General features: G+C 36.7%; 9 protein-coding genes across 9 annotated transcripts; 5 read left to right on the top strand and 4 right to left on the bottom strand. All coding sequences in view use genetic code 12, as the record gives it.

Moving 5' to 3' along the window:
- Nucleotides 1-19: 19 nt before the first annotated feature.
- Nucleotides 20-407, top strand: KGF56_000351 (uncharacterized protein; the record flags this gene model as incomplete). Its single annotated transcript, XM_049324831.1, has 2 exons — nt 20-101; nt 265-407. 2 exons carry the CDS (start codon nt 20-22, stop codon nt 405-407), a joined length of 225 nt encoding a protein of 74 aa, XP_049182491.1.
- Nucleotides 408-1,705: 1,298 nt separating this feature from the next.
- Nucleotides 1,706-3,304, top strand: KGF56_000350 (uncharacterized protein; the record flags this gene model as incomplete). The annotated part of the gene is made up of 1 exon (XM_049324820.1): nt 1,706-3,304. One exon carries the CDS (start codon nt 1,706-1,708, stop codon nt 3,302-3,304), a length of 1,599 nt encoding a protein of 532 aa, XP_049182490.1.
- Nucleotides 3,305-3,852: 548 nt separating this feature from the next.
- On the bottom strand, nt 3,853-4,356 carry KGF56_000349 (uncharacterized protein; the record flags this gene model as incomplete). The annotated part of the gene is made up of 1 exon (XM_049324808.1): nt 3,853-4,356. One exon carries the CDS (start codon nt 4,354-4,356, stop codon nt 3,853-3,855), a length of 504 nt encoding a protein of 167 aa, XP_049182489.1.
- A 1,103-nt stretch (nt 4,357-5,459) lies between these two features.
- On the top strand, nt 5,460-6,156 carry KGF56_000348 (60S ribosomal protein eL31; the record flags this gene model as incomplete). The annotated part of the gene is made up of 2 exons (XM_049324797.1): nt 5,460-5,513; nt 5,872-6,156. The coding sequence occupies 2 exons, from the start codon at nt 5,460-5,462 to the stop codon at nt 6,154-6,156; spliced, it is 339 nt and encodes a 112-aa protein (XP_049182488.1).
- Nucleotides 6,157-8,019: 1,863 nt separating this feature from the next.
- Nucleotides 8,020-11,739, top strand: PEX6 (AAA family ATPase peroxin 6; the record flags this gene model as incomplete). Its single annotated transcript, XM_049324787.1, has 1 exon — nt 8,020-11,739. The coding sequence occupies one exon, from the start codon at nt 8,020-8,022 to the stop codon at nt 11,737-11,739; it is 3,720 nt and encodes a 1,239-aa protein (XP_049182487.1).
- An 86-nt stretch (nt 11,740-11,825) lies between these two features.
- Nucleotides 11,826-13,898, bottom strand: PET127 (Pet127p; the record flags this gene model as incomplete). The annotated part of the gene is made up of 1 exon (XM_049324777.1): nt 11,826-13,898. One exon carries the CDS (start codon nt 13,896-13,898, stop codon nt 11,826-11,828), a length of 2,073 nt encoding a protein of 690 aa, XP_049182486.1.
- Nucleotides 13,899-14,886: 988 nt separating this feature from the next.
- RPL2 (60S ribosomal protein uL2) lies at nt 14,887-16,038 on the top strand (the record flags this gene model as incomplete). Its single annotated transcript, XM_049324766.1, has 2 exons — nt 14,887-14,890; nt 15,278-16,038. 2 exons carry the CDS (start codon nt 14,887-14,889, stop codon nt 16,036-16,038), a joined length of 765 nt encoding a protein of 254 aa, XP_049182485.1.
- Nucleotides 16,039-16,192: 154 nt separating this feature from the next.
- KGF56_000344 (uncharacterized protein) lies at nt 16,193-17,158 on the bottom strand (the record flags this gene model as incomplete). Its single annotated transcript, XM_049324755.1, has 1 exon — nt 16,193-17,158. One exon carries the CDS (start codon nt 17,156-17,158, stop codon nt 16,193-16,195), a length of 966 nt encoding a protein of 321 aa, XP_049182484.1.
- A 2,447-nt stretch (nt 17,159-19,605) lies between these two features.
- Nucleotides 19,606-20,400, bottom strand: RPL82 (60S ribosomal protein eL8; the record flags this gene model as incomplete). Its single annotated transcript, XM_049324744.1, has 1 exon — nt 19,606-20,400. The coding sequence occupies one exon, from the start codon at nt 20,398-20,400 to the stop codon at nt 19,606-19,608; it is 795 nt and encodes a 264-aa protein (XP_049182483.1).
- Nucleotides 20,401-21,680: the final 1,280 nt, after the last annotated feature.

Below are 21,680 nucleotides of genomic sequence, written 5' to 3'. Positions count from 1 at the left end.
GACATAGTGTCACTAGTCAATGTGCTCCACTATCGAGCAGAGCGACATAGTGTCACTAGTCAATGTGCTCCACTATCGAGCAGAGCGACATAGTGTCACTAGTCAATGTGCTCCACTATCGAGCAAAGCGACATAGTGTCACTAGTCAATGTGCTCCAACATCTCGCTTTATAGATGGAGATTGCAAAATGTATAGAAATAATAAAGTATATGACAGTTTACTTGTAGAAGAAGGATGAAATTAGCAAGAGCGCTAGTAAGTAGAGTCAATAAGTAAAGCCAGTAGAGCCAGTAGAGCCAGTAGAGCCAGTAGAGCCAGTAGAGCCAGTAGAGCCAGTAGAGCCAGTAGAGCCAGTAGAGCCAGTAGAGCCAATAGAGCCAATAGAGCTAATAAGTATAGTCAATAAGTAAAACGCCGTTATAGCGGCTATACTATCTTCTCTTTCTACTCAAACAAGACAAGATTTTGACCTAATTTGAACCAATTTTATACGCGGCATAGAAAAAAAAAAGCCGTAAGCCTTTTAATGTTTATAATTAAATTATCATAACGCTTCATAGTTACCATTAATAAGTAACTACTATTAACTACGATATTTAGATTTCAACAAGTTAGTCTATTGTTGATACTCTATCCGTGTAACTCCCTACAAACTACAACACTATTATACACGTTATTAGTATATTAATAACGTGCTCTGCTCGATAGTGTCAGTCAGTGTCGGTCAGCGTCAGTCAGTGTCAGTCAGTGTCAGTCAGTGTCAGTCAGTGTCAGTCAGCGTCAATCAGTGTCAGTCAGTGCTGGTCCACTATCTTGCTCTGCTCGATAGTGTCTGGTCAATAGTGTCAAAAGGTTTATCGGCATCTACCGTCTTTGTAATCCCTATATTCTCCGTTATTAGCCAATTTCGTTTCTTTTCATTGTTTTTTTTCTTCATTTGGTTGTCTTTAAAGTTTTCTGTCTTGGTTCTTTACTGTTTTGGCTTTGTTTCTTTTTAATCCTTTTCTCTATTTTGTCTTGGTGAGTAGCTAGCTATTGGGTCATTTTACTCATTACAGTATTTACATTACCTATCACAAGACTCACCCTCATACAAACCCCACTTCTTTCTCCTTTACACTATCTCTTTCTCTTCTTCGCACTCTCTTTCTCTTCTTCGCACTCTCTTTCTCTTCTTAGCACTCTCTTCTTCTTCGCACTCTCATTCTCTTTGCACTTTCTTCCTCTTCGCACTATCTCCTTCTCACCCTAGCTATCTCCTCCTGCTTCTGCTTCTTTCTCTTTCGCACAATTTGTCTGAGCATTTTAATCTCCGCCCTTTAAGTACATTGGCTGAGCCAACACAACACAACTCAACTCAACTCAACTCAACTCAACTCAACTCAAGCACATAAAATTAAGAGAGAGAAGTAAAAAAAAATTGAAACCGTAGGTGGGTATATCAAAAATATTTCTCAAAACGTTTTTTTATCAAACAATACCAACAAGGTTGACTGACAAAGTGGTAAACCACTTTCACCAGCTATCATTCATAGCTTATTGACATCGACTACTAAAAGAAAAAAAAAAAAAAAGAATCACCTCAGCACCCACACTTGTTATTCATTTAACAAGACTTTAACAAGAACCGTCACCTCGTCTCCTCCCACCTCTTCTACAACTCGCTATTTTGACTCACCCGTATTCTTTCCCACTTTTTCATCAATGAATAGTGAGGTTCGCAGTCTTAATGCCGACTTGATACATAATCACGACTTACACCCAGAACACCCCACTTCAAAGCTAAAAAGATCTGCATTTACCAAGCTAAGGAAAGCACAGTCTACTTCGAAACTAAGAATCACCCAAATTACTCAAAATACTCAAAATACGTTGGATACTCAGGAACAGCAGAATCACCTTCATTTTTACCTTCACCATACCCACCATCATCATCATCCCCACAACCACCGCCATCAACTTATTCCTTTGAAGAAGAAGAAAACATCTGATACCCAAAGAATAGCATTGCCGTCGCCATCGCCATCATCATCGACCCCTCCTGGAAACTATAATAATACGACACAACCAACAACCTCAGAACCGGTAACTTCAACCTCAACAACAGTGACATCTAGTACATATCTGGGTAAGAGCAAGAACAAGGACAAGAAAAGGAATAGAAGTAGGAAGAAATCACTACAGAGTTTGTCTACAGTATGTCCTCCGTCATCTACAGGTACCGCTTCCGCTATTTCTACAAGTGTGAGTGCGAGTGCGAGTACAGAATCAGGTTCAAGTTTTTTCAAAAAAATATCAAGCGAATGGAACTCCCTTTTAAGGAGATTAAAATCTATCTCGGAAGAGGTCTTCAATCCCGAGGACATTGTTGATAATTTATTTATCGAGACAGATTCAGACGACCATACGCTGTTGGATAGACTATTGCGTTCTTCAAGAGGTTACAATTCAACAGAAGAAAAATTTCTACAAGATTACAAACGGTTTAAAAGTTTGGATCAAATGTATGCTCATTACAATGATAATAATGGCGGTGGAATCAATGAGGTGTCCACTACTACCATCGCTGCCACTAGTAATAATAATAATAATAATAATAACAGCAGCACATTGATCAACAACTATGATGTCGGAAGTTCAACAACGGTGGTGTCAGACCCACTAAGCTATAAAATTAGAACCACTTTGCAAGATGTTATAAGAAATCAATCTACTTCTACGACAGCCATTAATCTTTATCAGTATCAAAATATTGATGAGTTCAATCTGGATGAAGAAGAAGAAGGAGGTTCTGAAGTTGAAGGCTCGATGCCTTTAGACGATAATGCAGACACAGCGACGTCAACAATCACAAACGAAATTGTGTATAATGATATTGATTTTATATTGTTACGAAAGGAATTTGAAGCCATGGTTTCATCAACAAACCCAAAATCAGCCAACACCAATACCAACACCAACACATCAGACTCAGACGTAAATTCAAGATTAACTTTTGCAAAAACGCAACCACTGCAGGTGATAGCACCCAACATCAATATAGGGTCAACATTATGGGATTACAGGCGTAAAAAATGGTTGCAGTGCACAAACAATCCACGCAAAATTAGAGAACGAATAAATCGAAATTCGATATCTCATATCCCTGAAGAATCATATGCCAAGATATATAATAATTTGATTGAAAAAAACAAGTGTTTAAAAACCGATAAACATTTGAATTTGAGTGATTTGATCAGCGTGATTAATGCAGGATGGATTGCTGAAGAAAAATGGGAAAGAGCTGCTCGTGGTATAGCTTGAACAGGACTTGGACCCATCTTACGAAAGTTTACGTTGTTTTGTTTGAAAGATTATGATGTTTTTTGTTCTAAAGTTTATGATGTTTTATTCTAGAGATTATCATGTTTTATTCTAGAGATTATCATGTTTTGTTTGAATTTTTTTGGATTTTATCTTAGAAACGAGTTGATTGCAAGTTATTCGAGAGGAGGATTTTTATTTTCTAAAAACCTGCATGACTAAAATTGGAGATAATGACTGTATGTATAACTACACTATAAGCTCTTATAATAGATAATAATTAATTGCTGAGTCACAAGGAAGTATTTATATTTGTAGTAACTTTTTAGTATACGATAATCCAACAAGCCTGGTAAAAAGCAAAAATGACACACTGCGCGTGTTTTTATAAAAACATTTTCTTATCTATTTGATCTTCTACTTGCAAAAATCATTGATAGTAGTGATTAGTCAGTATCTCTAGTCAGTATCTCTAGTCAGTATCTCTAGTCAGTATCTCTAGTCAGTGTGCTCCACTATCTCGCTTCGCTCGATAGTGTTTCAACTCGCTAGCTCTTTTCAATATTCTTCAAAGTTTGTTCTAAAATTCGTAGATTTTGATCAATCAATTCACACCTCCTTTGTAACAAATCCACATAATTTTCATTCACATTTCCACCATGATCACCACCGATTCCCCTTCTCTCCTCACCTTTAGAGCTCAGCATTACTGTTTCCGCTCCATCACCGTCCAATCTCCCCTTTTCGACCCTTTTCATCTTTTCATTACATTTTCTAACTACTTTCTCCAATTTTCTCTTTTGTTTCATCAACAAATGGAAATTCTCAGCGATATCCTTGTTGAGAAACCTATCGATATCATCATTGAGTTCATGTATAGTTGTTATCTTGTCTAGTAGCGGTGAGTTTATATCAGTGGAATTGGAGTTGGAATCGATGAGGTTTGTGAATATTGATTGTAGTTGTTTTGAATAATAATGTGATTGTTTCAAGTCTTGTAATTGTGTGGCTTTTGCTTGCTGGAGCATATTTGTATGCGACGTAGACGACATTGCTTGATTGAGGAGGGGGGGGGAAGGGAGGAGCAGAGTATTAGGCTTGAGGATCTATTTAAAGATATTATTGATGATGACACAAGCTGTCACGAGAATTACACAATGTATTTGGAGGTTTTGATAAAGAGAACTTTGATGTGAATTTCACACTATTGAAGTTATGTAGTAAGTGATTAGACGTATGGTACTTGGATTGGGAAGAGATTGTGCTCACAATTGTGCTTGAATTGGGAAGAGATTGTGCTCACAATTGTGCTTGTTGTACTTGTTTGTACTTGCTTGTGCTCTTCAAATCATCAGCAAAGAGTATTAATTAAACGTTGAGTTTGAAAAGATACGTGGAAAAATCTACATTCAAATGGGATAATCAAAATGAGATAGCTAAGTTTTAAAAGCACGCGATTTGGCATAAAATAGACACTATCGAGCAGTACTATGTTATAAAGTGCTCACTATCGAGTAGAGCGAGATAATGTCATGTGCTCCACTGTCGAGCAGAGCGAGATAATGTCGCTCTATAGTGTTCCAACAAGCTACAAAGTGTTACTCCACTATCTCGCTCTGCTCGATAGTGTCGCTCGATAGTGTCGCTCGATAGTGTCGCTCAATAGTGTCGCTCAATAGTGTCGCTCAATAGTGTCGCTCAATAGTGTCGCTCGATAGTGTCGCTCGATAGTGTCGCTAGGTTCGGTTACTTTTCTCTTAATATACAATGTTACCATCAATTCAATCTCTACCTTATCACTGTTCCCTTGTCTTACTTCATTGCAGTTCAATCTCTTTTTTTTTTTCTCCTCTCGCTTCCTTCTGTAATAGGGCTACAAACCTATTCAATAGGTAGCGCCGTTACTGCGACTTTCAAAGATTTTGTTGTTTTCTTTCAACTGCTTACATAACATTTTCCATCCCTCGCTGTATCGTTTTGTTTTGTGTAACAAATGCAATCTTCGCTTTTGTTAGTAGTGCTCACACTTTCACACTCACACACTCTCTCGCTCTTACTCTCTCACTATGAGTGGGTGAAAAAAAAAAAATTTCAGATTATTGGAACAGTTATACCAAAACTATTAACAAGACACCACTTTATTTAATCAATCACAATGGCTTTACAAGACGTCGTTACTAGAGAATATACCATTAACTTGCATAAAAGAGTATGTTCCATAATATTTTTGAGAAGAAGACCGTGGGAAAAGGCCACAACATGAGGGTTTGGAGAGGAGGAGCCCATTTGGATATATATATGAAAAAAAGGATATTACTTTATAGACAAGGTAATGGAAACCCGCTTTATAGACGAGGTAATGGAAACCCGCTGGCAGGAGCTTCATATCTACTCAAGCTCATTTTAATTTGAACCAGAGTGACCAGAAAACCAGGTTCTCCCACAAGTTATATGTAACAAATATTTGCACAGTTGATCCAATATAATATTACATTCCCAAAGCTCATATAGGTCTTTGACTTTAGTCTTTGAAAAAAAAAATACTAACAACCCTCTTTTTTTTTTAGTTACATGGTGTTCACTTCAAGAAAAGAGCTCCAAAGGCTGTTAAAGAAATCAGGAAGTTTGCCACATTACATATGGGAACCACTGATGTCAGATTAGACCCTAAGTTGAATGTTGCATTATGGAAAAGAGGTGTACAGGGTGTTGAACACAGAGTCAGATTGAGAATCTCGAGAAAAAGAAACGACGAAGAAAACGCTAAGGAAAAATTGTTTGCTTATGTTGAACCAGTGATTGTACCAACAACCAAAGGATTACATACCGTTGTTGTGGAAGATGAAGAGTAAATTTGATTTTTTGAAATTATGTATGTAATTTTAGGCATCAATTCAATGGTAGAGGATAGTCACGGGTTAATAGTTTGTATAATAACATAAAATCGAGAAACAACATTTTGTAGTACGACACTATTGAGCCGACACTATCGAGCGAAGCGAGATAGTGGAGCACATAGATTACACCAATACACCAACATTGCTCTGCTCGATAGTGGAGCAATACTTAGTAGCTTGTCACAACACTATCTCGCTCTGCTTGATAGTGGAGCACACCAGCTGCTACTGACAGTGTCGGTGGCAGCTCTAATAGCACTGTTTTACCTCGCTCGATACAGAGTTGGTGTCAGTAGCACTGCGACGCTGTCGAGCACATTTACCAATGGCACTATATCGCTTTGCTCAATAGTGGAGCACATTGACCAATGACACTATCTCGCTTTGCTCGATAGTGGAGCATTCAAATTGCAAGTCGGTGTCAGTAGCAGCTCCAGTAGCACTATTTTACTTGGCTCGATACAGAGTTAGTGTCAGAGATGCAATCAGAGTAAGCTAGTCAACTTGTAAAGTCGCCCATCCGCCCTACTCTTCTCCCTTTTCTTCTCCCCTCACCAAGTCTAGATCGTACATAAACACTACATGCTTGTTAGTAATTGATTCTAAATCCTCATTGGATATGTTTCTCAGTGTAACTATGACTATAATGTACCATATCATTGCCAAATGGTCGAATTTATCAAAACGATAAAAACAAAAATGACCGTTAAATACGGCTCTTAACCGGTACGAAATAAACTGAAAAGAAAGCTATCATCATATGAAACAATATCCAAATTCGGTTTCATAAATAACATACCATCTAATGTGTACAAGAGGATATAATTAAAATATGTTTCTACTCATGAAAAGAAAAAATAGTGGTTGTAGTAGTAGTTGTAGTAGTTTTTTTTTTTTTTTTCAAGCCCATCGCGCTCAATTGAAAATGAAAAATGGAAGAAGCCAACAAAAAGGGAAGAATCTTACATAAATGGAACCGATATAAAGGGAAGAAGCTAATGTTTATGAGACGGACCAAACGATGATATAGGTAATTAGCATACATTGCAGGAATACGTATATTCTTATTAAGTTTGATAATCTTTTACTATATTAGATTGTCTTGATTTATATATATAGATTTTACTTGATATAGATTTATATAGACTCTATTGATTTTAAAGTAAACTCTTTTTTCTATAGTGTCGCTAGTCAGTGCTCCACTAGGGAGCAGAGCAATAGGGAGCAGACAACTAGGGATCAGAGCGAGATAGTGTCGATAGTGTTGCCACTAAGTGTAGCTCCACTATCGAGTCGGTGGCAGCTAGTGTTGCTCCACTATCTCGCTCTTCTCGATAGTGTCGATAGTGTCGGTGGCAGCTAGTGTCGATTGTATACAAAACCGTTGGCGCACAATGGAAAAATAATTATGGAGGGGACCCAGGTACCGAGGTTTTGGATTGATTGCATCCCAATCTACTCCATTCAATTTGTCTGCATTCAAACTACACCATTCAGTTTGTCCCCATCTAATATACCTCATTCAATCTACTCCTTTTCAATTTACTCCTTTCCAATTTACTCACCAATATCGTAGTCACTCTACTTACTACTAAATACAACGTCTACTTAATATTGTACACTTGGTAGTTCTTCCCCCCCTCTCCCCCACATGAAAAATTCATCTTCTTTTAAAAGCAAATTCCTATTACAAGAGAATACATTAGTGAGATTGGTGCTGAATTTGTAAGGACAGCTATAACTATTTGCCTTTGGGTCTTTGACTATTTGCCTTTGGTCTTTTTTTTGCTGTGAAAGGTGGAAGCTATATAGAGGAAAATGCCGCTGGTTGAAATTTTCCAGAAGCAATCTGGAATTAGACCCGTTTCAGCAGTTGTCAATGTTAATATTGTCAATGATACTAAACTCAACAATTACGATACACTAGAAATCTCCCAAGATGTGTTTTTGAGCTTGTTTTCTCATATGTCCGAGAAAGAGATGGCTTCTCCACAAGATTGTTTTGTGCTTATCCAGCTATTGGGGGCTCCAGATTACTTTGACAAATGTCAACTATACAAAATCGACAAAATTTCAACGAGCATGACCGATTCTATTGCATTTATAAATAACTCTAATTTGGTCAAATTTGATAATGATATGTTGACCTTGAATAAAGCAATAGTAAAGTCCGTGGACAAAAGTGAAATCCCTAAGCTAACACGGGTATTTATTTCTGTGCCAAACGAGATATACCGTCTTCTACAAGGAAAATCTTTACAGACAATAAAGCACCTATTTACAACTCAGTTCTTAAATGATAATCGGAATATTATCAATGAAGGAGACTGTATAAGGTCGATAAACGGAAAAGCGAACTTGTGCGAACCAGTCTCCCAAGGAATGGTTGACTCCACAACTACTTTTGTCTTGATAAATGAAAATGATCAACCATCAAAGACTCTACCAGGAAAAAGAGATGCAGACTTGGTTGAAGTTGAAGAAATTGATGCTGATTACGACGATATGGATAATAATGGTGATAGCGATGATCACGCACTCGAACAGTTTGACATATCCACTTACCTATCTTCAAATCTTGCGTTCAATAAGCATGGCACCCAAACAAAAACGTCCCAGTTTTATGTTAAGCCAATACCTGAGAAGATTAACATAGCCGAGATCCCTTCGAAATGGTCAAAGGAAGATACCGAACTATTTGCATACATCAACAATTCAGACTTTTTGAAAATGGGATTTCCAATTTATAATGGAGATTTAGTTAGAATGAAAAGTTGTCTGACAAAAAGAGTCATTGTTCGACTTTTTTCATTTACTGAACCACAGTGTTCTTTCCCTGCAGGTGCAATATACGTCTCTCCGATATTATTGGTGAATTTACAACTTGCAAAGGATACCAAGGTGGAATTTGAACAAGTGAACGTTGGTGATGGTGACTCGCTTATTGATGTGATACCTGTTGCCGAGGTCGCAACCATCTCCAGAGTGAGTTCTCAAATAACAATGGACAAGACTTACCAACAAAGTTTTTTCTCAAGTTTAAAGACTATACTTAGCGAACATCGTAAATGTGTTCAAGAAGGAGATTATTTCCCAGTAGTGATAGACACGGTATTGGCCAAAATCATGTTTGATAATTCAACAACTGACACTACGAACGAGAGTGAACACAATAACAATAACAACAACAACAACAACAACAACAACAACAACAATAATAATAATAGTAACAACAACAACAACAACAACAACAACAACAACAACAACAACAACAACAACAACAATAGTAATAATAATACTAATAATAATAATAATAATAACGATGGGAGCTATAACGTTATACCTATTGGAAATCCAGATGCCGTAGCTTGGTTCAAAATTACTGAAATCAAGGGTGTAAATAATATTGGCACAAACCAATTTCAAATTGATCCAGCAAAGACAATGCTAGTATCGTCTGGTGTCGAAAGCACTAAATTGCCAGTAAATGTAGGTACAGGATGGTATCAGTATTTGAATTTGCCGCCAATCTTTAACTATTCGGAAACCGAAAAAGACTTTAAATATGCGCAAGAGTTTAGAAGGATAATGTCAACTTGTATGTCAGCAAAATTCAATTTGAAGACAACTGTACTTTTAACGTCCATGAGCCGGGGTATTGGCAAAACAACTTTGGTGAGAAGTATTTGTTTGGATTTGGGGTTGAACCTAATTGAGCTTGATTGTCTTGATTTTTTGAATCCTGGCCAAGAGCTTAGGACGATTGGGCAAATTGGTGGGAAGATTGACAATTTAATCCTTTCCACGTCTGAAAATACCACTACATTTCATGTCATTTACTTGAAGCACGTTGAGAACTTGTGTCCAAAGACAGATGAAAATGACCAAAACTCGAATGTGTTTACATCGCTTACTTTGAAAATCATACAAATGTTGAATGATTATTTACAGAAATATCCAAACCTCGTTATTGTAATGAGCTGTAATGACTATGATAAAGTTGACGATGGGTTAAAGTCGCTCGTCAAGTTTACCATTGAACTCACCGTTCCCACTGAAAATGAAAGATTAGAAATTTTCAAGTATTTAATTGGAAACGAAAAATCGAAAATTTCTCATTGTAACGAATCCACATCATACCCATTTACGATAAGAAAAGATATCAGTTTCAAAACTTTGGCTTTACAATCGGCCGGGTTAACTCCAAGGGATTTGATCTCTATTGTGAAAAAGTCTAAAAAGCTAGCCATCAAGAGGCTTTATAAATTATCACGTGAAATCAAAGTACCATATGAAAATTTAATAAGTATTGGGAATGGAGGAGTCATTAATTGGATCCCATCAGACTTCGAGACTGCTATAAATGAGGCAAGAAGTCAATTCAGTGACTCTATTGGAGCTCCGCGTATTCCTAACGTGAAATGGGAGGATATTGGTGGTTTAGATTTAGTAAAGGATGAAATTTTAGACACAATCGACATGCCATTGAAACATCCAGAACTATTTAATAATGGTTTGAAGAAAAGAAGTGGTATCCTATTCTATGGTCCCCCTGGTACAGGTAAAACTTTATTGGCAAAGGCAATTGCTACAAACTTTTCGCTAAACTTTTTTTCAGTTAAGGGTCCCGAGTTATTGAACATGTACATTGGAGAGTCTGAAGCAAATGTTCGTCGAGTGTTTCAAAGAGCAAGAGATGCAAAGCCGTGTGTTATTTTCTTTGATGAATTGGATTCTGTTGCTCCCAAGAGAGGAAATCAGGGGGACTCTGGTGGTGTTATGGATAGAATTGTATCTCAATTACTAGCAGAACTAGATGGTATGAGCAGTGATGGGGGTGATGGCGTATTCGTTGTTGGTGCTACCAACAGACCTGATTTGTTGGATGAAGCTTTGCTTAGACCTGGTAGGTTTGATAAGATGCTTTATCTTGGAATTTCAGACACAAATGATAAGCAAACAAAGATAATGGAAGCCTTGACAAGAAAGTTTCAATTGGACGATGATGTTGATTTAGGAAAAATAGCAGAAAAATGTTCGTTTACCTATACAGGTGCAGACTTTTATGCATTATGTTCAGATTCCATGTTGAATGCTATGACAAGAGTGGCCAACGAGGTTGATGTCAAAATCAAAACATTTAATGAAATGCAAGTCAAGGAAGGTAAAAAGGAGGTTAATTCAAGATGGTGGTTTGATAACATTGCCAAAAAAGAGGATACTGCCGTTGCTGTCAAGATGGAAGACTTTATCAAAGCTCAAAGCGAATTAATACCTTCAGTTTCCGCAGAAGAATTGCAACATTATCTTCGAGTGAGAGAAAACTTTGAAGGTGGAAAGGAAAAGGCAAAGCAGATGCTGGGGCTGGAGCTGGAGCTGGAGTTGCAACTGCAACTGCAACTGCAACTGCAATTACCGCAATATGACAATCACGGCTCTGCAATTCACAAAAACGATATTCCAAATGGTGCAATAGTAGTCAATGAAGAGGACTTGATAAATGGAACAGTATCCTTGAACGGAAATGGCCATGTTTAATGGAAAAACTAGATTCTTTAAATACTTTTTGCCAGTATGCATTAACAAATATATACATACATATATACACTTTATGGTAGTCTCTATCAAAAAGGATACTTTGGTCTATAGACTAGTTGTTTCTTTTCCTTTAAAGCCCAGTGCTTTTTTCGAAGTGTTCCTAATTTTTCGTATGCTTTATTCCTCTTTTGAATATTCAATATTGCTTTCGATATCCCTTTTGCGGCAACCAGAGACAGAGTTAAGCTTTCAAGTTGCTCATTCAATATCTTCTCAAGGTACTCAACAGTTGGGCGCTTCATTCTCTTAATCATGTACTTTAATTTCCAAGAATTTGTTATCTTCTTTGGAAACATATTGAAAGGCTTATCTTCTCCATCAATCACACTTTTCTGCATTGTGATAGCATAAGAAAACAATATTTTATTCTTGATGGTTTCAGTATTGTACTTCATCAACTCTTTTGCGTGATTTTCAACATTACTGTTTCTCTGCTCGTGGGTTAAATCCTTCTTAAACCCCGTTGGAAATCTGGCAAAAAACAGTTGAAAATGCTTAATTTCCTTGGGAGATGTTGGTATCACCAAGACTTCTAGCAGAAGACCAATACGGTCAGGCTTTTTAAATGTTCGCGCAACGAGTCTAAAAGGTGTGTTCTCAAGACCTGCCCTTTTCATATCCTCTAAAACGTACTGTTGTAGCAAAACTTCCCAAATTTCAATAGAAAACTTGAATTGGGTCTCGGCTATAAATGAAGGGAGAAAGTCTCGCGAACGGTATTCTTCAAGTTCCTCTTCATTGGAATCAGGAAGTATATATCTTTCATTAGCTTGGTGGGAATAAAAAATTGCATCCAAGTCCTCAAGCGGTAAGTATTGAAAACCAAACATGGAGTTAATGTTATGGTATGCCACAAAAATGCCGTCCATCTGCCCAATTCTTGCTTGAAACATATACTTGAGCAAGGCTCCTGTGTGAACCATATCTATAAACTCCTTCTCATAACTCTCGTATGGACCGCTTAGCTTGAAAATTTGATAGTCGGCTTCTCCAACATTAGGATCACGAGAGTTATATCGAACGTTTGTTGAGGCTCTTGTTTTTAAGTCAAACGTACCATTTCCTGGAAGTCTTTCATCGTAACAATCCAATTGAGATCGCATCAAAAAGCTCTTGAATGATGAATAATTATACGAGTTTGGTGGTGGTGTTGTTATTTTCTCTTCGCTATCCTTTCTGTATTTGGCAAACTCTTCCTTGGGGTTTGTCAATAATGTTTCCATGCACAAACCCATGGCACTTAGTAAGATTTCCGTGTCATATGACTTATCACTCAGTATTGAATATATTGCACCCTTGTTCTTATCAAGAATCTTTTGAGGTTCCACAAACATGCTCGTTGGTAAACGAAAGCTCAATCCACGAAAGGGGATTTTCCCAAACCTGTCTACTCTATTAGAATTATAGTTGTTCAATAGCAAATAAAACTTGCTCAACATTGAAGTCATGGAAGATGTACTTGAGTAAAACTGCATCTTGAACTTCTCTGCATTCTTCAATAACTCCTTGTGTTTCGATGCAGGGATGAACTTTTCTATTGCGTCAAAATTAAAGTCTTTGTAATGTATGATATCCTTCAAAAAGGGTGAAAAGTTGTATACGCGTGTTCTTGGATCTTGGAGAAAATGAACACCCGGGGAGAACAACACGCGATCCAAATTATGTGCTAGTTGAGGTATTGTATCCTGATCTGGTGCAATACACTGGCGTATTGGGGTCTCGGGTGTATTTTCCGAGGTGAAGTGACTGAAAGCAGAAGAAGAAGAAGAAGAAGAGGATGATGATGATGATGATGATGATGATGATGATGATACTTTTCCATTCCTAAATTGCAACTTCTTGCGGCCATTTCTAATATGTAGTAGTCTATTGATGAGTGGTCTTCTATCAAGAGAAACTGTTTCTCTCTCCTGGTGATGCCGCTGCTTCACATTAGGTGAATCGGGTTTCCCAATGTGCTCATTTACCGCGAGAGGGAGATTTTTACTTACTCGGTTATATAATGAATCTGTCGCCAGCTTATTGTAACAATTTGTAGTTATATGAATGCATCTGTGGTATTTGAAGCTGATGTTCCCTGTGTTAGGTCTAAGTAACATTTGTGGTTTTGTCCATGAAACATGGCGTATATCAACCCTTGCATCTCTATTTGCGATGCCCGTATATCTAGATAAAAATTTACTTGTATACAGGATAATTTTTCAATAAAACTTAAACTCCTGTTTCAATTCAACTGTCAATGTTGAACAATGTTAAACACACCTGGTATCAAGAAGATAACGATTCTAAAGGTGGTAGAGGTGGCACAAGCTCAAGCTTTACATGGGAGTATATTAGTTTTCAATGTACAATACATAGTCAGTATTGCTCCACTATCGAGCGAAGCGATTTAGTGTCGCGGTCATTGCCGTTAATGTAAAATCATCAAAATGGGGTTTTTGACAGAGGAGGCGGGCGGGTGGGCAAACTAGGCATAGATGAAATGCCAGTCATCAATAACGGCACAAAATGTAGAAAAATAATATCTGCAAATGGCTAATGCTCATTGCTTTGATAAACAACAAACTCTTATACTAGTAGAATTAGATTAGTAGTAAAAAAGTGCCCAGCTTGAAACCTTCCATAAAAACTTGAAGTAAGACGGTACAGTATACAGCAACTACTCTATAAAGGAAGTAAGATGGTACAGTATACAGCAACTACTCTATAGAGGAAGTAAGATGGTAATATATAGTGTCTGTGGCAGATAGTGTCGAAAACTAATGGGAGAATATTAGTTTTCAATGTGGCAATACATAGTCAGTACTGCTCCACTTGTATCTCGCTTTGCTTGATAGTGTTGTGGTCAATACATATTATGTGGCAACAAAAAAAACAAAAATAAGAATAAGATATAGTTGTAGGTCTAAGCCCTAGTATTTCATATTTGTTCACATCCCACTACCTCTTCTTCAAATCTCAGCCATTTTTTCTTTTTCGCGCAGTATTGGGTCCTTCTCACCAACTCTGAGGAATTAAGTGAAAAAAAAGTTCAAGTCCTTTTGAAAAATTGGCTATCAAACCAAATCCAAGTCCAAGTAATAAACAATGGGTATGTGATATAGAGATATAAAGAGGGTATTACACTCGTCGTCATCGATGTCTAATGAGCGAAACTTTACATTTACAAGCAGCAAATGGTTATCAGCTTTTCATTTCGTACTAGAAGGAAACAGATTTTAGGACAAAAAGTGATTAGGGGAATCACACGGGTTTGATGATTTTGAGAACCACATGTCACAAGAAAGACTGGGTTTCCTCTCCTCCCCTCTCCCCTGTGATTTGATGATATTTAATCAACAACTACTTTTTTTTAATCTAACAAAGAAAACGATCAATTCTTGATGAACAACAGTTTGATACCTTGATCTTGACGAGTTGAAAATTATTATTATTAGTGACAATTATATACTAACATTTAAATTTTTTTTTATCACAGGTAGAGTCATTCGTAATCAAAGAAAAGGTGCTGGTTCCATTTTCACCTCGCACACCAGATTAAGAAAAGGTGCTGCCAAGTTGAGAACCTTGGATTACGCTGAACGTCATGGTTACATCCGTGGTGTTGTTAAACAAATTATCCACGATCCAGGTAGAGGTGCTCCATTGGCCAAAGTTGTTTTCAGAGACCCATACAGATACAAATTAAGAGAAGAAACTTTTATTGCCAACGAAGGTGTTTACACTGGTCAATTCATTTATGCTGGTAAGAAAGCTTCCTTGAATGTAGGTAACATTTTGCCTTTAGGTGCATGCCCAGAAGGTACTATTGTTTCAAATGTTGAAGAAAAAACTGGTGACAGAGGTGCATTAGGTAGAACCTCAGGTAACTATGTCATCATCATTGGACACAATCCAGATGAAAACAAAACCAGGGTCAAATTACCATCTGGTGCTAAAAAGGTTATCTCTTCAGATGCTAGAGGTGTTATTGGTGTTGTTGCAGGTGGTGGTAGAATTGATAAACCATTATTGAAGGCTGGAAGAGCTTTCCATAAATACAAGGTAAAGAGAAACTCATGGCCAAAGACCAGAGGTGTTGCTATGAACCCAGTTGATCACCCTCACGGTGGTGGTAACCATCAACACATTGGTAAAGCTTCTACCATTTCTAGAGGTGCTGTTTCAGGTCAAAAGGCTGGTTTGATTGCTGCTAGAAGAACTGGTTTGTTACGTGGTACACAAAAAACTTCTGATTAAAATTGTTTAATTTCAACATTAAAAATACTTTGTACAATTAAAAAAAAGAATGCATGGTTAAATAGTTTTTGGGGTAAGTTTTTATTTTAATATATTATAAGAGATAAAAAAGGAAAGACAAAGACAAAAAGGTATTGAAATAGACTTACTTTAGTTAGCAAATGGGTGTAGCAGGATTGGAAGACACGATTGGCTCTGTAAAGTTTGAACTACTTGTAAGATCTTGAACGTGACCAATGTCATCCTCTTGGCTTCTCTGTTCTGCTGATACTATTTCTGATCCATCTCTTCTTGAAATATTTGACGTGGTAGCAGCAGCAGCAGCAGCAGCATCATCATCATCATCATCATCATCATCATCAATGTTTGCAGCCAATAAGTTTCTGTTGGTGGTGCTTGCATCAGATAATTTGGAAAGTGTTGTTAACTTGATAGCAGCTCTTTCCAATTCCTCAGCTTTTGTCCTATTAACAGACTTTAATTCAACGCGTTTTCCGTTCAATTTTTGCAACTTTAATTTTGCAATAACGTCATCCAAATGGAAGTCAGAAGAATCGAACCTAGCCAAAACACTTACAGAGGACCCAGTAAGATTAATTGGATTTATTCTAGATTTCTTATTATTGAGAATGGTGATTTTACTGGGGGAATAGTCTTTGAAAAATTCTTGAACTGTACCTTCTGAGACTACTCCTCGAGCTTTTGGAATAAGGATTGTATTTGGCAACACGTTTGAGTTTGAGTTTGAGTTTGAGTTTGTTTGCGACGACTCGCCAACAGACTCGGAGAAGGAGGTTGTCTCTGCATTATTGTTATTAATATTATTAGTATTGTTGTTGTTGTTGTTGTTGTTGTTGTTGTTGTTGTTTTCAGCTAAAGACTGGAAATCTTCTTCAAATAACGGACCAGGCTTTACAGCTTTTTTTGATCTTGGTTTCCAGATAAAATTTAATCGGTGAGTGCGTGGTGTATACGGATTAGAAGTCTTGATTGTTATCCTTTTCCCATTAACCAAAGCACCGTCGAAATCTTTAATAGCAAGCTGAGCTTGCTCTTGAGTTTTAAACTCAGCATAGGCAATCCCCAAGGGTCTATGTTTACCCTTTCTACTGAAGCGCATAGTATAGCTTGGAATCAAGATATTGATCCTAAATAATGCAAATGAAATTATAGTTAGTATTACAAGGGGGGTTGCTGCAAACAAATATTAAGGGGCGGCAATGGAATAGATTAATTGAAGAAAACAACTCACGGTTCATATTTGTCCAACAATATCTGTAAATCTTCATCGGTTGTAAGATAATCCAAATTTTTGATATAGATCCTATAATGAACTGGCTGGTGTGTCGACATTTGAGGATATTTCTGGGTTATACTTCTGTTCTATTCTTTAAGCGGTAGGAAAGATTTAAAGTGAAAAGGGGGGTTTTTTTGTAGAAAGTTGTTGCAAAAAACTTTTCAATTGATTTTGATGCCAAAACTGCGACAGCGACAGTAGCAACACTAGGGAACAAAGCGAGCTAGTGAAGCGGTACAATATCTTCTTCTTTTGCCTTTATAGAAGTAATGCTGATTTATCCATTGATAGCTGGTAAAGAGACAAAGAAAAAAGCAAACATCCTCTTTTACAATGTAGATTTGATGAGTTGTAGCGAAACTAGTGAGCAAAGCGAGCTAGTGGAGCGGTACAGTAGAGAGTAGCAACACTAGTTCGCTTCGCTCCCTAGTGGAGCGGTACAGTAGAGAGTAGCAACACCAGTTCGCTTCGCTCCCTAGTGGAGCAATACAGTAGAGAGTAGCAACACCAGTTCGCTTCGCTCCCTAGTGGAGCAATACAGTAGAGAGTAGCAACACCAGTTCGCTTCGCTCCCTAGTGGAGCAATACAGTAGAGAGTAGCAACACCAGTTCGCTTCGCTCCCTAGTGGAGCAATACAGTAGAGAGTAGCAACATTTGCAATCACTGCTTTGTTAGATTTGATTTGGTTTAGAGGATACTACAAGGACGTTATCTCTCTCTTTTCTCACTTTTATCAAGAGAGCATTTTGTTCAAAATATCTTTGGTATTGATCCATTTCCCCAAAACCATGCAAACTGATTCTTGGATAAACTCATTCGAGTTTGGTCCAGAGATTCAAACGTCTAGAAATGGGTCATTACTTTGCCAATCATCTAAATTTCAAACGATTTCTTGTAATTAACCCCGTGTGTAATGTATTCTTCTTTTAGTGTCGGTAGTCAGTGTTGCTTAATAGTGTCGCGGTGTATATTTGCTCGATAGTATCGCGGTGTATTTAGTGTTGTTCCACTATCTCGCTTCGCTCGATAGTGTCGATAGTGTAAGAGAAAAAAATATAAAACACTCTTCAATCAAAGTGCTCTGTCCTCCTTCTACAACCCATTCAATTACAAAGATATAATGTACATTGAATAAAAAAATCTTGATATCATCTATCAGTTTGATGTGCTATTCAAAATTCACCCATATATATGCATGTCTTGATTATCTCTTCTGTAAGCTTCAAAGTCACAGTTACAAAGAGCTTCAACAAACAACTTATTTGGATTCTTCAGCTTTTGCTTTAGCCAATGCTTTAGCAGTACCGTGTAAAGCGTATCTGTGGTTTCTTCTGAATTTTGAGTCAACACCGTTCAATGAAGGGTATTTAAAAGTTTTTGCCTTTTTAATACCGTTTCTGTGAGCTTTTCTAGTCTGGTTGTGGTTGGTATGATTCTTACTTTTAGCCATCTTTTGAAAAAAAAAAAAAAGAAAAGTTAGTAACAAATTGATAAGAATAAAAAGATTAAGGAAGCAACAATGACAGGACAAACTGTAAGGAGAACAAGGGGAAAGTGAAAACAGGTTTATTGCCAAAAGTGTTATATTTGTATGTCGCATATAATTGTAAAGTTTTTCCATTCCCAACCTTGATTCCAAAAGGGAAGACTATATGCTGATTGACAAGCAGTAGTAGCAAACACTGATCTTGTTAGGTCATCTTGATATACGTTGCCCCTGTTCCCTTAGTTCAAGTGAAATAATAAAAACGTTCAATTTCATTCTTGCCCAATCTGTAACTAACTAAATTAGTGGAAAAAATGAATATTAGGCGGTTCCTCCATTATAACGTGTAATGTAAACATGATCCTCACTTTCTTTTGCCAGTCATTGCTCTAACCCATATCTGTAAACAACCACTAGAAACATACTTTTGCTTGTGTATATCGAGGTAAAGGATGTACTTTTGAATGTTCTAATGATTATCTGAATATTTTTCAAAGTACATGTCCAATGTTTTTTTCCCCCGATAGTATGTTGCACATCCAGACACCAGTATTAAATGGAAAAAAACTAAACTCTCTGTTCAGGTGAATGCTTATAGCCCTAACATACACGTGACAAATACTTGAGAAGAAATTGATTTCGTATCACCGATTGATGATTTAATAACATCATAATAGTAACAACGGTTCTCTTTTACATTCATACATTTATACAGATGGATCGAAAATAAATACAATAAAGGCTTTTAATTACTACTTATAGATGCGGCATTGGCAATAGCTTTTAATTACTACTTGTAGATGCAGCATTGGCAATAGCCTTTCGCTTCTTAGCGATTTTATCATTAGCCTTTGAGCCCATTATACCACCACCCCAGTGTTTCTTGTTCTCTTCGTATTTCTGCAAGTAATTAGCATCAATAGTCGATATCAATTTAGTCAATTCAGATTCATCAGCAGATGAAACTTCAGTTAATGCAGCTACTGCGGAAGTCTTCTTGTGCACCAAAGTTCCTAATCTGGCTTTACCCTTAACGATAGCATATGGAACACCCATCTTTTTACACAAGGCTGGTAAGAAAATAACCAATTCGATTGGATCAACATCATTTGCAATCAAAACTAATTTTGCCTTTTTGTTCTCTATTAAAGAAACAACATGGTTCAAACCATATTTGACATTGATTGGTTTTGGTGAAACGTCCTTGGCGGATTTACCTTCAGCTACAGCTGCAGCTTCCTTGGTTAATCTTTCCTTTTTCTCAGAAGCAGTCTCTGGTCTATATTTATTGAACAATTTGAAAGTTTGGGCTGCAGTGTTCTTGTCCAAGGTTTGGCTAAATTGTGCAATAGATGGTGGAACTTTCAATCTCAAAGACAAAACCTTCTTTTGTCTTTGTAATCTAACATATTCTGGCCATTTAACAAATCTAGATAAGTTTCTCTTTGGTTGGATCGATTGTCCAAGACCGAAATTCTTAGGACTAGATTCAATTAAAGGGTTCTTTGGTTTAATAGGACCTTTTGCTTTAGTAGCAAATGGAGCTGGAGCAACTTTCTTAGAAGAAGGCTGTGTCATTGAGTAAAAGTTAATAAAAAGGTTCTCAAGAAAGAGATGTATTCCTTCCTTTTTTTTTTTTCACTTAAACTCTACAGTATCCATAACAAGGATACTCAGCCTGTGCATCAAAGAAGTGATGGCACATATCGAAATAAATAAAAAAGATGGGGGAAGAAAAAGAAATAAAGACTTTCTAATCCTCTTTCTTTACCAATAACAAGGTTAAAAGTATTGGTTGAAAAAAAGAAAAACTCATTTTCTTCCCTTTCCTTCTTACTAAAAACAAACAAACAAAGTAACCATCACTTCTAGATGCACAAAATCTGGTATGGTGAAGAGTATAAGATTATTGTGACAAACAAGAAGGATGTTGTTCCAGCAATTATCTCAGTCTTGAGACATCCAAAAAACATACCATTTTTTAATAACTAATGTGGTGATATGAAAAATAAAGTAAAGTAAAGAATATGAAAGAGAAAAAAAATTGGATATAGAGATGAGTGAAAAATTTGAAGAGCACTACGCCCTAAAAATTTGAAGAGCACTACGCACTAAAAATTTGAAGAGTACGCACTAAAAATTTGAAGAGTACGCACTAAAAAAATGAAAACTACTCAATGAAAAGTATTATGCACTCAATGAAAAGTATTACGCACTCAGTAAATCTTTTTTTTTTTTTTTTTTTTTTTTTTTTGCGATGAGAAGAGATGAGCCTTTTTTTTTTGTTATAGGTATTTTTCGGGTCACCCTTACACGACCCTAAAATTTTACTATAAATACTAGCAGTTTCCCTAGTCTCCCTTTTTCTGAACACCAAATCTCTTTGCCATTTGGCTTAGATCCAGTGTAGTATCTGTTCTTTTCAGTGTAACAGCTGAAATGTCATCATTGATGACTTTAATATGTTACAATATTAAGTTATTTTTGGAAAAACTCAGTAGGTTTTGATTTTAAATGGGCTTGCTCATAATCAATCTACACAGTGTCGTTGCCACTATACTAATCAATATCGGCTTCTGACGCGAAACTGAAAAATCGACTTTTCACACCCATTTTTAGTTGAAGAAATCTGTGTATTCCAAATGCAATGTAGAACACAATGTGTGCCATGTGTGTTTTTTGTTTGGAATCATAGACTTTGATTAAAAGTTTGTTTGAAAAGTTTTAATTTTATAGCTTAGCAAGTAGATGCTTAATCTTTATAGTTTAACTCTTACAAAATGGTTTCATAGTAGAAGGGAAAAAAAGACTATAAAGAAAATAAAAAGAACTTTAAGTCATGATTATATTAGCCCCTT

The sequence above is a fragment of the Candida oxycetoniae genome (genome assembly GCF_023343755.2).
Source record: "Candida oxycetoniae strain CBS 10844 chromosome Unknown scaffold9, whole genome shotgun sequence".
Taxonomy (NCBI): Eukaryota; Fungi; Ascomycota; class Pichiomycetes; order Serinales; family Debaryomycetaceae; genus Lodderomyces; species Lodderomyces oxycetoniae.
This window is presented reverse-complemented; position numbering and strand designations above follow the sequence as displayed.